At 38.3% G+C, this 15987-nt stretch overlaps 2 protein-coding genes across 2 annotated transcripts; both read left to right on the top strand.

Annotated features, from left to right (window-relative positions):
- Window positions 1-34: 34 nt before the first annotated feature.
- Window positions 35-5063, top strand: pld6 (phospholipase D family, member 6). Its single transcript, XM_074695514.1, has 4 exons — window positions 35-117; window positions 1174-1353; window positions 2011-2240; window positions 4004-5063. The coding sequence occupies exons 2-4, from the start codon at window positions 1175-1177 to the stop codon at window positions 4246-4248; spliced, it is 654 nt and encodes a 217-aa protein (XP_074551615.1). The 5' UTR covers window positions 35-117; window position 1174; the 3' UTR covers window positions 4249-5063.
- Window positions 5064-5691: 628 nt separating this feature from the next.
- On the top strand, window positions 5692-14184 carry LOC141808789 (ras-related protein Rab-3D-like). The gene is made up of 5 exons (XM_074695502.1): window positions 5692-5834; window positions 8215-8445; window positions 11946-12064; window positions 13139-13263; window positions 13372-14184. The coding sequence occupies exons 2-5, from the start codon at window positions 8215-8217 to the stop codon at window positions 13557-13559; spliced, it is 663 nt and encodes a 220-aa protein (XP_074551603.1). The 5' UTR covers window positions 5692-5834; the 3' UTR covers window positions 13560-14184.
- Window positions 14185-15987: the final 1803 nt, after the last annotated feature.

Here is a 15987-nt window from a genome sequence, read left to right as displayed (position 1 = left end):
GTCGTGCTGCGTGTTCAGCCATTGGCTGCGTGGTACGTCAGTTAACTCGATTTTTCTGTGACGTAATAACGTATGCAACAGACTACTCCCGCGTGGTGGCGACAGAAGCTTAACCAGGTAAATTGTGTTGTCAAAAAACACCCTTTAATATTTGATATTTTTGCACATTTGGCAGTGTTTACGATTTAAAACTTGTGTGTTTTAACATCGAACTAATTTTACATGACCATCTTATAACCTCTGAATTTACTTAGCTTTTATTTTTGCGGTTAAATTCACCAACTACTTCAATCAACAAAGCTAGCAGAACTAAAAAGAGGTTTTGTCGTGTTTCAATTTGTGTTTAACTAATTCAGCGAGCTTTTCTTACTATAGAAAAGCATTAACATGACTGTGTATTTACCTTAAAATATCAACATTTCCAACTTACATGCATGTGATTCTCACATGTGAACATACATGTAAGGTAGAAAAGTTAATATTTTTAGGTAAATACATATTTAATGCGCACTTTTTGATCTTTTAAGTATATTAATTGGCTTTTTTATTTAATATATTTGTTGATTTTTTTTCTGTACCCCTCCTACTTGATTTGTTTAAACTTTTTTTTTTTTTTTTTTTTTTAGCTCGGCTACTTTTCATATCCTTTGTTTACTTTCTCCGTTTTTCGTCTTTCTATCAGTAGGTTTTCCCCTGCACATTGAAATTTCTTGTGTCAATTAATTATATTATTAGTATTAAAATATGTAGTCATGTTTTTTTGTTTGGCTGTTTTGTTTTCTGTCTCCCTCTTATGAAAAAGTAAATTTGTTACCCTGATATGCTGTGTGAAAAGTTACAATTTTTTATTGAGTTAGGTAAAAATTACATATATAAATAAACTTTTACATTCCTTTTTTATTTATTTTTATTGATTTAAGATTTTTTTACAGACATGACTTTGAAGATCAGGGTATTTTTGTATACACATTCTTGAATTGACATATTTTTTATTTAGAAAATGTCAAACGGCAGCTTTTAGTAAATTTCATGAAGACATTAGTTGTGTGGAAAAACTACTCTTTAGCAACCAGAATCATATCATACCAAATGTTAACCAACATATGTAAATTTTCAGATGATCTACACATCACAGATGAGTTCTTATGATTGCTATGTTTCTTTTGTGTGGAGAATGCTAGTGAGCTGGAGAGTCAAAGCGGTCAGCCTTGGTGTGGTGGCCCTCTCCCTCAGTGTGGAGCTGGTTTGCTGGGTCTTTCGTCACCTCAGGCCCAAAAAAGCCCTCAATGAGGTCCTCTTCTTTCCTTCAGAGCTGGCCTGTGTGGAGCACATCTTCAATCCCACCTTAACTTAGTGAGTAACACTATGGCTGTGCTAACTCGAAGGGAGGTATCTGTGCTGCTGGTTACAAAAATAGCAATGAGGCAAACTACTTAGGAAAAAAATGCTTTCATGGAAAAGTTGAAATGGTTTTTATCTCAACAGATATCTTTTAATGGTTGGACTTTTGGTGTGCTTTTCTAATATTAAGTCTTTGAAGAAAGCTGTATTCACGTGGTGCGGTTGATAATTTGCAGACAGTTATCCATAAATCTGTGTCAGCATGCATGTTTTCCACTATTAAATGAATAATGCTCAAAACAGTGGCTGAGGTATGGCGTCATCTTGTATTGTGGTCAGAAGAACACACTCCAAATTCTGTTACAGCCTAGCCAACAGTGCTTGAGGGAAAATTGTGATAATGTAAAAGATGCAAAATATCATGCAACTAAAGCAAGTGGCCCTATAAGTGCTTGTACGCAGACCTTGTTTTTGAATTAATGCACACACTAACTGGCAGTTATATCTGAAGCTTTATTCTTGCTGCCAGAAAATCAGCATTAGTATATATCTACAACATCAACATCCCAAACCTTGATTGTGCTAGGTATGAAGATTTTTTAAGCACATATTTGTACAGAAAACAACATGAATGATATTTAATTTGCACTCTCTTCTCTCTTCTTCCAGTTCCTGCTTCTGTTCATTGCCTCATGGCATAGAGACGTCTTTCTCTCGTCTCCTCAGACACATCCTGTCTGCTTCCTCCTCTCTGGACTTGTGTGTGTTTGCCTTTTCTAACATGGACCTGGGCAGGGCAATACTGGCACTGCACAGCAGGGGTGTCATCATCCGAGTCCTCGCTGACAAAGACTATACTGCTATCTCTGGCTCCCAGATAGGAACTCTGCGTAAGGCCGGTGAGAGAAAATAACTTTATCTTTATTTTGCATAAATGTCATAGGACATAAAGCACCCTTGTGCAAAAACAACCAGAACAGGCTCTGAGGATCATCTGTCGCCAGAGTTTTTAAGAAGTCACACCAGCCTCTGTGGGGTCATTATCGTGGACAATTTTAACCTGAGATACAGGAAGGATGACGTGGCTCTTACTCAACAGAAGGTGCTCACTCTGTGTTCTTGAATCATAAGTGCCATTGTCAGTAAGCTCAACAGGGTTCTCGCTTGTGAATGGAGAGCTGATAGGAATTGTCTGCGTGAATGGAGCCTGCCTCTACAAGTGCTCCTATGACTCAGGGTAATCATACTCTGAAACCTCTGAAAGATTTTGTGTCACGTGTCAGGCTCACTCACACAGTCTTTCATCCTTTCTCTGTCTCTCTCTGTCTCTCTGTCCCTCAGCCTACTGCATCTAATGAATTACTGCTAGTGCATATGGTTAAGTAAAAATTAAGTAAGTAAGAAATTGGCAACCAGGCAATGACTTTCATTAAGCAAAGTGTCTCTGAGTGAGAGTGTGTGTTTACTGAAGACCTCACGAGAACCACTTTGGCACAAGACACAATCAACTCGTATCCTCAAGTAGCTGAATCTGATTGGCACCTCAGCACACTGCTATGGCTTGGCATGCTGTCACAGTTTGCTTTGAAACTCAGAATTTGATTATAAAACATCTCAATTATGAGAGCAAGGCTGATTGATGCCTGCAGGATCTGAAAGTGGTTTTAGAGGGACATCCTCTTAGCTATCTGTGCTGTGGGGTTAAGAATTCAAATACTTAAAAGTGTAACTGATGGTTGCATTTACTCCATGCTGGATTTTTTTTTGTCTGTATTCATTATGAGCTGATTTATTCTAGGAAGCACAGGGTCATGATTCTCTGAATGGAAATGCTCAGAAAAGTGACCCTTGAAAAGAAATTCTGCTAATTGTTTTTGCTTTTTCTCTTGGAGAGAGCTGGCATGACTAATCACTGTCTGGGTGTATTCTGCAGTCTGGTCTAAAATATATACTCATCTATGGTGTGATACTTAGACATCAAATGTTTGTTTTAGGTGGCTAAGAAATGTATGTTTTATTTAACTAAACAGTAAAAGGTTCCACATAAACTATTACCAAAAAATTGGCTAAACGTAAGTATCCCTTATTTTACGTTTTATTCATTATTTATGGAAAATAGCTGCTTTAGCTATTCTTGTATCACAAGTTTTGTTTCCTAAAGTGAAGTTCTCAACAAATTTGTGTAAATGTTCATCTTCATGGTGCGCCTAAGCTAATAGCAGTCATAATTATCCATCATTGCATACATTGGCTGGTGGTGTTTTTTTTTAATATTCACAGAAATTGCAGACATAACAGACATTAAAATAGAAAGAAAGACAAGTCAAGACAATAAAAAAATGGCATAGGTTCATTATTGTTTGTATATTTGTGCACAATTTGGTTAGTTTTCTAACTAGTTTTCATTCCAGCCACTCAAATAAGATAAAAAAAATGTTTGTTTGAAGCCTTTTACTAAAAAAACAATGGAGCACTTTAAATGTTTAAGGTGTCTTTATATAATTCTTTAGTGTCTGGTCAGCATTGCTTATTATGTCTGGTTTGAGTTTTTGTCTTAAGATTTTTTTTTCAGAAGCAGAGAAATATTTCACCTCCCAGTCTCAAAGTTGCACATTTCTCAAAGATTATTGAATGAGCTCATCCCCACCTCTCTGCTCCTCAGGCATATGTGTGCGCTGCAGTAAGGGCACTGTGTACATGCATCACAAGTTTGTGGTGCTGGACAGTCGATTGCTCATCACCGGCTCCCTCAACTGGACACTCACAGCAGTGCAGAGCAATGACGAGAACCTCATTATCACTGAGGAGCAGGATCTGCTGCTACCCTTCTCCCAGGAGTTCAACAGGTTATGGGTTAAAAATGATCCATGCAAGCGACCTTTAAGCTGCTCACAACCAAAGCCCTAGACTGTGATCAGTAAGGAGTTTGACTTCTTGAACTTTCAGGTGGAAAGTATGTGTGAAATTCAGCCGAGCTGATATATGTTTGCAGTTCTCTTCTTTAATTTCTACTATCAAAACTTAAGTGACAGTGTTACTGCTCAAAATGATAGATGTTTTATGGCTGGAATTCTGAACACTGTTGAAATCAGAAGATGACTAAAGCCTGACTGTGTAATTGAAGTAGTCAGGCTAAGTTCCGATTGTATTCAGTTTTTTTCTCATGTTGAAATATAATAGCCTGCAGCTTTTCTTTTGGGCACAGTCCAAAGATCAGACCATATCTACGTCATCTTTTTACGTTTTATCGAAAGAAAAGTCTCCTGTTTGTGTGGAGAAAAAAATGTCTCTATCTTCCAACATGGCACAGGTTGGCTCTTTGAGAAAAGTGTCCCTATAGATCAGTTAAAATCATTTTTTAATGTTAAGTTTACAATCAACAATGTATTACACGGCACATTTCCCCATCCAAACATGAGGGATTATCCGGGTTAGTTTGGGATTTAAGAAACAAGGGATTATCCAGGGTAGTTAGGAATTTGAGTGTTCTGCCAAATAAAAAAAAAAACAATTCACAGTTCTCCTTGTGTGTAATGAATTACTCTAGACTTAGAAACTCAGTGTACTGTGAAGGGTGTGCCTCTGTAGTCTCACCCACTATCATGTTTACCAAGCACCCAATGAGCCCTGTTTCATTCTACAATTTTGGCAGGTCTGTTGCATCATTGCCCTGTGGCTGTAGTTTTCTTCTTGCTCCAACATGAAAGCACCCACAGTCTAAATACGTGCCTGGTATCAACATTAAATGTTTGCAAAATCAACTAGAGTGGGTCTGGTTTGGGCATGAAGGGCTTTGTTTGACTAATCCAGCATTGCGCAACAGTCAAACTGATGCCTGTTGATATGGGCCAGAACTGGAAAGTTTGACGAGTGTTTTGATTTACTGGCTTTTCAAATGTTTCCGTTCAACGTGAGAAATCAGCTGCTATATTTTATCCACGCTGTTTCAGTACCCGTGAGGTCATGAGTTTGGATGCGACCAGTGCGTAACGCCATCGCTATTCAGCACACACTTGAGCAGAGCTTGAAGTTTATCAGTTGAAGTGCGTTAAGTAGCCCAAGGGCGCCACACACAAGCGTCAACACACTGCTCTTAACTTCAAAATAAATATTGGGTGGGAAACGCTTCAGCCAGAAAGGTTAAAAAAATAGCTTTGAATAGTTTCTTCTCACACATAATGCAAGGTCTCACAACTTCATTTGGATTCATGATCTCATTTGCTCGAGAATAACTTAAATTTTCTAAACTTTGAAGCATGAACGAACCTGTTGTTTTAATTTGAAACTCTCTAGAGGAAGTGGCGTTTGTGTGTATCGATAACTTGACATGTTTCAGGGTGGGAGTCCCGGGACAGGCACATGCAGAGTCTAGAGATCCGGGAGCGGAGCGCCTGAGCAGAAGCGCCCGACAGCTGCGCACGCCCATCGGCTTTCGGGTAGAGGAAAAGACCGCGGAGAGGACGGAGGAGACGGACCATTAAATTAGATGCGAGGTAACAAATATTCACTTTTTTCCGTCATGAAACAAGGTTTAGTTAAGTGAGGGGTTGCAGTTTTTCTACCGTATGGTAGGACTGTGAAGGCAAATCAGGCTAACGGTTCAAACAGCTTTGAGTAAATATTCTATCAACAAGCTTTAACCTTTGTGTTAGTATCATATCGGCTGGTTTGTGATGAAATTATGAGATTAATTCTAAGTGTCAACAAGTGGGATAACCCCATGTGTCCCCATAAACCATAACTTAGACCTGCGAAGTACACACCCAATTTTATTTTATCACTTCATCAAGGCCGAGACACTGACAGGAAGACCTGACAGCAAAGTGACAAATTACATCATGACGTGATTGAGTTATTTATGAGAAATTATCTGTTTCTTCTGTAAAAACCAAGAGCGCAGTGTTTTTACGCATTCCATACAAGCCCAAAGCACGCATGCGCAAATATTGATGTTGAGCTGAGTGTGCACAGCAGCACGCCGGCGGCCGGTTCCTCTGTGTGATCTCTGGGGCGGTAATGCTGGGCTGGTCTCCAGAGAGATCTCAGCAGCCAGGGAGGTGGGGGTGAGGATGTGAGGATGAATGGAGGGTTCAGCCCCCTTAAGATGCACAAGGTGCTGTTGTGAGAGAGTGTGGACTGGGAGGTGAGATATGAATGGATGACGACAGGAGGGATGCAAAGATGGATGAATATGAGAGAGTAAAGGAGGATAAATGGGTGTGTGCTTGCGTGTTTAAATGGGTGTGTCAGTGGGTCGATGAATGGCCAGTTGGGTGATGGATGAAATATACAGTGTAGAGGAGGGGAGGGGAATCTATCGCCCTGAGCCTGCTGCTCAAGACCCAGTGATGCCATACATTTTATATGGTCAGTCCATGTGGATAATGTCCAGTGAGTGACTAATAGAGGGAGAAAAAGTGGAGGATGCACGCTCTGGCTGTGATTCATGGCACAAGGCAAGGGAGAAATTGCCGTTGCTGGACCATTACTAAAACAGCACTTCCTTTTACCACTGAGAATCTACTCTGCTATTGACATTAATTTTCAGACATGTGAGTGTTAACCTGAATCATCAAATAGTTGAGATTCCTCTTACAATGGAACACAGACGTACTGTCTCACCACATTGCTTTCCCAGAAATCCAAGCTCTAGGTCTTTAAAGAAATCTAGCTGTATCAGCAAGGGCAGCTTGGGTTAAAGCCAAGTCTTACTCATTACTCTAAGTACTGATAAGTCCAGGAATTTTGTGCTTTTATTTTCATGTGCTTTTTTAGCTGCAGATCTTCTTTCATAGTCTTTTTTTTCAGCTTAGACCCCAAGTGACACACTTGTTGCATTTTGCAAACAGTTGAAATAAACCATCATTATGTGAAGTTTGTCCAGTAGCAATCTCTTGTTAGGATTAAAAAGAAAAAAAAATCAACAGTTTTTTACCAAATCTACTTTTTTACTGGTGATGAAAATGATATTCATTTAACTTTTTGGGAGTACTTTTCACAGTTTTTACTGAGTAGATTCACTTTTTTCAAGTTAAAAACTTATTGCATTAGCTTTCCACTAAAATGTTCTCTGATTGGTCAAAATGTTTTTATCAAGGACAAGAATCATTGGAAAATTCATGCACCATGCTGATTAATGGTCTGAAATTTGTATGTTGTACTCTTTGATCACTATTTCCTGCACAGAAGTTAATTCATCTTTAATGTGCTGTTGTCTCGTGTGTTGGCCCTGCTTAACCTGTAATAACTTGTTTGCACATGGGGATAGTTTACTGTGCTTGTGTAACCAATACAGTCCTCTTCTAGGCTGCAGGTGTGTTTCTGAATATTATTTTCTTAAGGGTCAGAAGTTAACTTTAATTTACATGATAAGTTGTGTGTCGGTTGTTCTGTGAATTAGTTGAAAGCACTTTAAGTTTCAGAAATTCCAAAATAAAAATCTAAAAAGTGCATATCAGATTTCAGAGTTCAGAATTTCCAATCTGGCCCCTCACTGATGATGAGCTCCAAACTGTGTATCAGAAACAGATGGGTGATGTCATTGAGCCCACGTCCATATATATTATACTGTCAGTGGTTAACATCCAATATTTTGCTGTTTTTCTGACCACAACCAAAAACCAAGACAGTTAAATTGACTTATCTACACAAATATCAAACAAAAAACAACCCAAGGCTATTTATTGAAAATCGTTGTGGTAAATGACTCATGTGTGACAAGTGCTTAGTTAAATAGTTTTGTCCTTGTTCCTTTGAATCGTTAACAGCCACATGCCAAATAAAACATTTTCTAAATTAATTCCATTTCCTTTTTTACAATCATTAAGTTGGAGTTTGATTTAAAGCCCTCTTTTTCTTTTTATTAACCCACAGATGGCACTTGCCAAAGATCCAGCCGGCCTGGAGCAGAGAGATGCAGCCGATCAAAACTTTGACTACATGTTCAAGCTGTTGATCATCGGTAACAGCAGCGTGGGAAAGACCTCCTTCCTGTTCCGCTTTGCAGACGACACCTTCACCTCAGCTTTTGTCAGCACAGTGGGCATTGATTTCAAAGTCAAGACAATCTACAGGAACGACAAGAGGGTCAAACTTCAGATCTGGGTGAGATTACTCAAACATGCTTCTGAAATGTATTAGAAAAAGCTGGTTTGTTAAGTGATGAAATAGTTGATTCAAATGGAATGAAGATCAGAAATAGCACAAACAAGTCAAAATAAGGTCCAGATTAGTTTAGGTTCATACTTTTTACAAATGTTTTTTTTTACTCTCAAAGTAAGAGTGGTAAAATAAAGAAATGGAAAACAAGAGTTTTGAAGCACTAAAAGGAATTTATACCCAAATAAGAGTAGAGTTTTTGAAGTAAAGTTTTTACATTACCAAATGACACGGCTGAAGTTTTGGTACATCCAGCTGAAAGTCTCAGCTTGGTTCTCCAGTACAAAAGCTGCACTGTCTAATTACAAACAAACACTTAAATTAGAACTCCTGTGGATCACTGAACTCATATTTTTTTTAAAGTTTTGATTTGATTTACAAATCTTTTTGAGCATGTTAACGTCTACAAAAAGGGAACCTCCAGACTGTAAACCACTCTGAATTTAATCACAGACATATTCAATTGTATAACTTGTGTCGGGGAATAAGCAGCCTTCTCCCTGATTCATGAAGCTGTTCTTTGTCCAAATTTTGTCCTAATGTCCTAATTACAGATGCACAGTTTATATATATATATATATATATATATATATATATATATATATATATATATATATATATATATATATATATATATATATATATATATATATGTGTGTGTGTGTGTGTGTGTGTGTGTGTGTGTGTGTGTGTATATCAATTTGGTTTTGACATCTCAGAAAAGCTTGAAGTTGCCAAATTATAATTCTCAGTCTCATCTTCATATTAAGGAGAGATATTGTTAAATTGAAGCTGTGTCACGCTTAATTACTTGAGATATCGGCCACTATCAAAGCCCAGTTATCAGTATTGGTACCTGTAGGGGTGGGATAAAAAATTGAAAATCGGAATTGGAATCAATCTGGATTTTTTGTTTGACAATATCAAAATCAGGATACTTTGTGAAATTTGTTTTTCTATTTTCTCTAAATTCAGATTCTTCATTTCAGCCTTTGTTTATAAACTGGATTGGAAAAAAGTTTCCTCTTAGCTCCAGCAGAGGGTGAAATGTTTCTCTCTGACTCATGGGATGCGCATTTTATGGGAAAATATGGCTCCTGATATATTTTGTAGACATTTTCATAATCTATAATTTTTTCACATGATCTGGTGTTAAAAAGGAAACTAAAGATCACAAAAAATATCTATATTGCAATTTAAATCGAATCGGCACCCCTAAAATCGGAATGGTATTTAATCGCAATATCGTCCCAGCCCTAAGTATTGGGTCTTAAAAATACGGATTGGTGCATCACTCAATCCTTAAAATCAAATGACAAAAAAAAATGATTCCATTGAGTCACAGAGTCATGTGTGGATCAGCCAGAGTCAGAGGTTTGTCATTGTTGCCATTAATTGTGAAAATAAGAGTCTTCTGCCATCAATATATGAATTAATAATCAGATTTTGGAGAGGCAATTCTTCCTTTGATTTCTAAGGGTGTCATAAACAGACCTTAAGCTGCCTCTGAAAGCTCTGAAAGCAAATAATGACAGAAATGTGTCTAAAATCCTCTTGTTCCCTTTGAGCATCTAAACACAGTAGATCAGATATGGCTGAGTGACCAACACTTACTGTTTTAACTTGAACAAAAGTGGAATCAACCTGATTTCCAGGATACAAAGCAGAATGTTTGTCACCAGCTGGGTGCAGCCACTCACTGCATGAGTCCACACAATTATCCCTCTCTGTGTTACATAAATGGTTTTGATTGTCATGAACCTAATGAGGACAAATGGACAGGAACCAGACTCATCTGCCCGAACAAATGAAACATGATTTATTTGATTGAACCTGCCAAGGACAGTTGTGTCCAACCCCAATCACAAAAGACTCTCTGAGGTGTATTTCTTGTCATCCCTTTATTCTTTAGGCTGTAAAAGGTCCAAAACAAGATGTTTGCACAATTTCTCTGAAATTTGAGTGACATCTGTAAAGTTCTTACATTTTCAGTCCAATAAAAAATCAAAGTCATTGCATTTTTGTTTGTTTTTAAGCTTGTAAGATTAATCCAAATGCCTGTGAAGTCATTTTCTTTGTCAACTAATGGATTAAACTAAATTCAATACAGCTTAAACTTTAATTCAGTTCAATGATGAAAACAGACAAATTAACAGATATTATTTTGTACAGAGGAAAAGGATTGATAGACAACAACAAAAGACTGGATTTAAAAAGGCTGCAGCCTCTGAATGTCAAAACAGTAATTTGCAAATATTAATTGAATTCACAAACTTTGGCAGAGAGATTCACAGTAACAGTTTTAACCACATACAGAGTGAGCAATGCGTTCAAAAGCTTTGTTACCCAATACAGTCTGTGTATCCTCAGCCCAGAGTGTAGTCTGCTCCCCTACAAGCTGCGGCCTGTCATGGCTGTGGTGTGAAGTAATCTCTCACTCTCTGGAGTTAATGACAGTTGATGTTTAACATCGTCTCCAGATGGCAGGGTTCATGAAAGATGCATGGCTAAGAGCCGCCGGAGCTGAATGTGCTTACTGGGCAGGCTGACACCCAGGACAGATCTATTACTGACTGTTAGTGGAGGGCCAGGAGTCACCCAGAGCACTACAGTTTGATGAAAGTAATACATTTTTAGCTTTAATTATTCAGTGTAGCAGGACTTTTCTGCTCTGCTGAACAGCGATTCAGTTGCATACATTTACACAAAGGGAACGTTTTATTGGATGCTGAAACACTTGGATGGGTTTGCCAGTAAAAGCTCACACTGTGACTCCCACAGTATGAGCTCTGTGAGAGAAAGAGTCCGTAATGTAGGTCTTGGTACATTTGCAACAAATCTAAAGGCTGTGATGTTTTATCAGACTGGAGCTTAACATGGATGATATAACATCTCCAGACTTTTTGTGTGGCCCTTAAGGCATAGCCTCATGCGGATCCTTGTGTGTTTAGTGGGTGGGGCCACATCAACACACAGCATGAGACATTACCTCCTGTTTTGCGAGTGTTAATGATTCACCTTTCCCACCAGGACAGCAAGTTAAACATTTCTCCTCCTCCTCCCAGAATCAGTTCATGTTTTTAGTCTTTTATTTTAAAGCATTTGTTGTTGTTTTTCATGATCTGGCTCCTCTGGAAAACAGCCTGTCCTCCTTAATAATAGACCTCTTTGTGTGGTGTCCCTTAAGGTGGGAATATGTGTTGAACAATTTATTTATTGAGCCCAAAAGCAGGACAGTTGGACTTTTATTACAGTCTCACGTGAGTTTCAGAAAGTCCTCCTTCAGTGCGCATTTTGGTATTTTCACAACCAGCACTCAAAAATAGGGTTAGAGTTTCCATGTATAAGCCATGATAACCTGCTAGAAAAGCTTTAAATTTTACATTTTTCTTATCATTTGTACAAAATTGAGCCCAATAGTGATCAGGCATGTGATGTGTTCACAGGACACAGCAGGGCAGGAGCGTTACCGGACCATAACCACAGCCTACTACAGAGGAGCCATGGGATTTCTGCTGATGTATGACATCACCAGCCAGGAGTCTTTCTGTGCTGTACAGGACTGGTGGGTGCATCTCTATTGGTCATGTTCTACAATTAACGGGCCTGTTCTTCAAATAGGTTTTTGAGAAGATAAGTGCCATCTGTTATAATGGGTTATTTTGTATGACTGGAGGGATGATTCCTTTTTGTTTGTGTTCAGAGCAAATTATGAAGCTTTTAATGTCATTAGTTCAGCTGCTGCAGTAATTGTAAATAATGAAAGTCAAAGAAAACCTGTACCTGAGTGAAAATCATGAGTCCCTTTTTAGAATATGGCAAAGAAATCTAGCAGATTGGCAGTTACAACCTTGCAAAACTGGATCTATGTTGAGGGATTGTCTTACAGTGTTTATCAGTAAGAGAGAAGGCATCATGGTGCCAATTTTTATCATAATAAACACCAAGCAGAGACATTAAACAACTGTCAAGCTGCCAAGAACGATAACAACATTACAAATTGTAATGCCTGGAGATGACAAGTCCATCAAGACCGTTGAAAATATGTTTTTAAAATGTCACTGGAAAAACAAATTAAGGTATGCCCATTACCAGACTTGTCGTATATCTGGTAGACAGCAGTTTGTTTTAATTTTATGGGACTTAAATACCCCAAGTGGTTCATTTAACATATTTTTATTATTATTTTATTTCAGCTGTAATTCTTATACTTTATATAAATATAAAATTTGGTTCACAGAAGCCTTTTTCTAGAAAGAAAAGGGACAAAGGGTCAACTTTCAGTCACAGTTTTCCTGTAATCAGCACAATATTGTTATCAACATTAAATAAATCATATTTTTTCCATATAACATAAAGGTTTTTCCCTTTCAAGTAGGTAAAAAGTGTTAATTACTGAAGCCATTTCACACACCAGTGTCACAGTTTGTGTTCGGGGGTATTTATCGTACTTTGTGAGATAACTGCACATTAAAATTACTTATGTGATGCAATCAGACAAAGGTTACAACATTTTCCTCTAGGAATAAAATTTAAATAGTTGCATTATATGGTATACTAATACGGTAACCCTCTAAAGAGACAGAAAGTTTCAGGAGATAAATTGTAGTTGTGAAATTGTGAATCTGTTGTTTTTCAGGGCAACCCAGATCAAGACGTACTCATGGGGCAATGCTCAGGTAGCGCTGGTAGGTAATAAACTGGACCTGGAAGAAGACAGGCAGGTCCCCACTGCAGACGGCCAAAGGTTGGCTACAGAGCTCGGTGAGCAGACTAACACGACCACACTGACTTTCATCACACACTCAGCAGAACACACATTACTTCATAATGACTCCTAACCTGTGCTCCCCGTCTGTCTCTTCCATCCAGGCTTTCAGTTCTTTGAGGCAAGCGCCAAAGACAACATCAACGTGAAGCAGGTTTTTGACAAGCTGGTGGATGTCATCTGTGAGAAGATGAACGAGAGCCCTAACGGAGAGGCCGGGCAGTCGGCGAATCACAAGGGAGCTGACCTGAGTGAACCGCCTCGCAAAAACCAGGGCGGCTGCTCGTGCTGATGCTCGTGCTGGTTTCAAAGTCACACATACACATTCATATAAACTGTCCAAGATCTCTCATTGTGAATGTACCTTAACTTATGTTACTGCAACACTTTCATGAATTCTCGTCCTCCTTTTTGTTTGATCTTTCTCAACATGCTGAGATGATTTGAGTGTGACTGTTACACTGACATGCCAAAGAGCTGCACTGAGCAGCTGTGCCTTTGTCCCCAGACACGTCTGCTTTATGGTTTCTTTACTGAAGGGTGAGCAGCACCTGTTACAGGTGAGGATGTGAGAAGCAGCGAGGAGCCTAATCAGTATAGCGTTGGGTTCACTGTGATTTACTTGAGTCATGCTGCCCCCTTGTGGGTATTGCATAAAAATACATCACTGTGATTGTTCACGTATACTTCAGATTTCCCCTTTTAGTCCTGCTGAGTGAGTGGACTGCTCAGTAAAAGTCAAATGTGGGTGAAAGTTGCTGTGTCCTTCTATGAGAATGTCCTGACTGGTTATGGTCACTGTTTGGAGGAATCTTCATATGCCTTTAATTTATTTTTTCTGACGTTGTTGATATTTTTATTTCTTGTTGTACCTTGAGAGGATAAGTGCAAGTTCAATATTTCCTTCTAAGTTTATTTTCCCCTCAAAAGTTCAGATTAAAAAATGTGGATCCATACATTTTGACTGTTGGTTTTCATTTTAGTGAACAGGATAACTAGATGCATGTCTTAAATTTGAGAAAGGCTTCACAGTTCTTGTAACATTTCTAAAATGTGCTTAAAGAAAAAACGAGTCACTTTAAAATCCAGTTTACCCACTTTTGTATCTGACCATTACTCTGAATCTAATCAGATTATTAGCCAGTTATTAATTAACACCAGTATAAAAGTTTGGCCATGACTTGGCTGTAACGTCATAAAGTTTCTATTTTGGGTTGGACTTTGGTCCCAGGAAATGTTGCTTGTCCTGAACACCGTCGGTGACGTGCAGGGCATGAACTTCTTTCCCTCCTATCAGTGTGTACTTTGTGTGTGTGTGTGGATGAAACCTGTGGCGAGAGGATAAAGGGAGCTTGTGAAACCCTCGTGAGGCAGACACTTCTGAGTGATTGGACCTCAGCGGACAGACAGACGTCAGAGCAGAACAGGTATGAAACTTATTCTTGCTTGTAACTGTTGAACAATTTGACTGACAGCTTTGAGTTTTACTTTAGCCTTCTAAAATACAAGCTTTTGTCTGGTGTTCACCTTGTTATGTGGGATAAGTAAGACCTAATAACTATAATTAAACTTGGTCTTTGTACAGGAAGTTTGGTTATTTTTGTTATTAGTTGTCTGTTAGTTGTTGTTAGTGTTATTGAACTCAAATATGTTGGGTTTTTTCACTAAAATGGATGTAATAAAAAAATGAAGTATCATAGGTCTGAGAGGCAGAAATGTAATGTCCACATATGTGGATGCTGGGTCTTAAGATGTTAAATCCACTTTGGACACCTTAGGGATTAAATGATATTTAAGTCTAATGAGCTAACAGGAGAACTAATGGATTATTCACAACAAAGTTTGAATGATGAAGGTTTGTGTAAAACAAATTATATTCTTATCACAGACTGATCCTCAGATGAGTGTTTAGCAGTACTCTTTTTTTTAGCAGTTTTAGTGTAGTAATAGTTTCATCTATGTGCCTACACTTGAAAAAACACCATTTGAACAATCAAAAGAGTGATAAGCCAAATACTTTCCAGCTCAGTTCTCTTTAACTCAGTGTATAAAAGACAAACTTTGACTCTCAGCAGTGGAGGATCAGATACTTTTTTTTGTCACAGCACTGATGCAGGAACCTCAAAAGTTTCTCAGACTTCAAGCTGCGAAAAACAACACCAAACTGTAGTTTGTCTATTTTGATCCCAAAAGGGCTGACATTAAACTTGTACCTACAAAAACATGTGACAGGCTCAGCTATGGAAAGTTTTTATTGCATACTGCCATGAGGAAACGGGACTAAGCGTACCTGTAAGCTGTTACCGTCAGAGGTGCAATAAGGAAGCGCCAATGATCAATAACTAGACTTGTTGGAAAAGAGGCCACTGTATGAGAACTTTATGGGCTGCTGGTTGATAAGATACTCTGACGTCTTCATCAGAAACATAAAGGTCAGAATCTATTTGATTACAGTCAGATTAAAATGACATGGCCATGACCTACGTTTGCTACCTTTCCACCTACATCTCATCAATTTTATGGCATAGTTAAAACAGATATAGGTTATAATCATGATAAGTCTGAGGAGTCACTTATACATCTTCATTATGAATAGTACAGTTACATATGCACAGAGCCTTATTTCAAAAAGAGGAAACACATCATGTGACACAAGTGTGTACTTGATAATCCTTTATATAGCTTAAAGGCCAAGTGAGATGAAAATAAAGCATGTGTGG

Source organism: Halichoeres trimaculatus, unplaced genomic scaffold (assembly GCF_033239565.1).
Source record: "Halichoeres trimaculatus isolate MK-OKI-2021-1 unplaced genomic scaffold, fHalTri1.1 fHalTri1_scaffold_2, whole genome shotgun sequence".
NCBI lineage: Eukaryota > Metazoa > Chordata > Actinopteri > Labriformes > Labridae > Halichoeres > Halichoeres trimaculatus.
This window is presented reverse-complemented; position numbering and strand designations above follow the sequence as displayed.

Coding starts and splice junctions, on each gene's coding strand:
- pld6 (XM_074695514.1), top strand. CDS start 1,175: ATGCTAGTGAGCTGGAGAGTCAAAGCGGTCAGCCTTGGTGTGGTGGCC. Junction 1,354..2,010: donor TTCAATCCCACCTTAACTTA/GTGAGTAACACT, acceptor CTCTTCTTCCAG/TTCCTGCTTCTGTTCATTGC. Junction 2,241..4,003: donor AGGAACTCTGCGTAAGGCCG/GTGAGAGAAAAT, acceptor TCTGCTCCTCAG/GCATATGTGTGCGCTGCAGT.
- LOC141808789 (XM_074695502.1), top strand. CDS start 8,215: ATGGCACTTGCCAAAGATCCAGCCGGCCTGGAGCAGAGAGATGCAGCC. Junction 8,446..11,945: donor GGGTCAAACTTCAGATCTGG/GTGAGATTACTC, acceptor ATGTGTTCACAG/GACACAGCAGGGCAGGAGCG. Junction 12,065..13,138: donor TTCTGTGCTGTACAGGACTG/GTGGGTGCATCT, acceptor GTTGTTTTTCAG/GGCAACCCAGATCAAGACGT.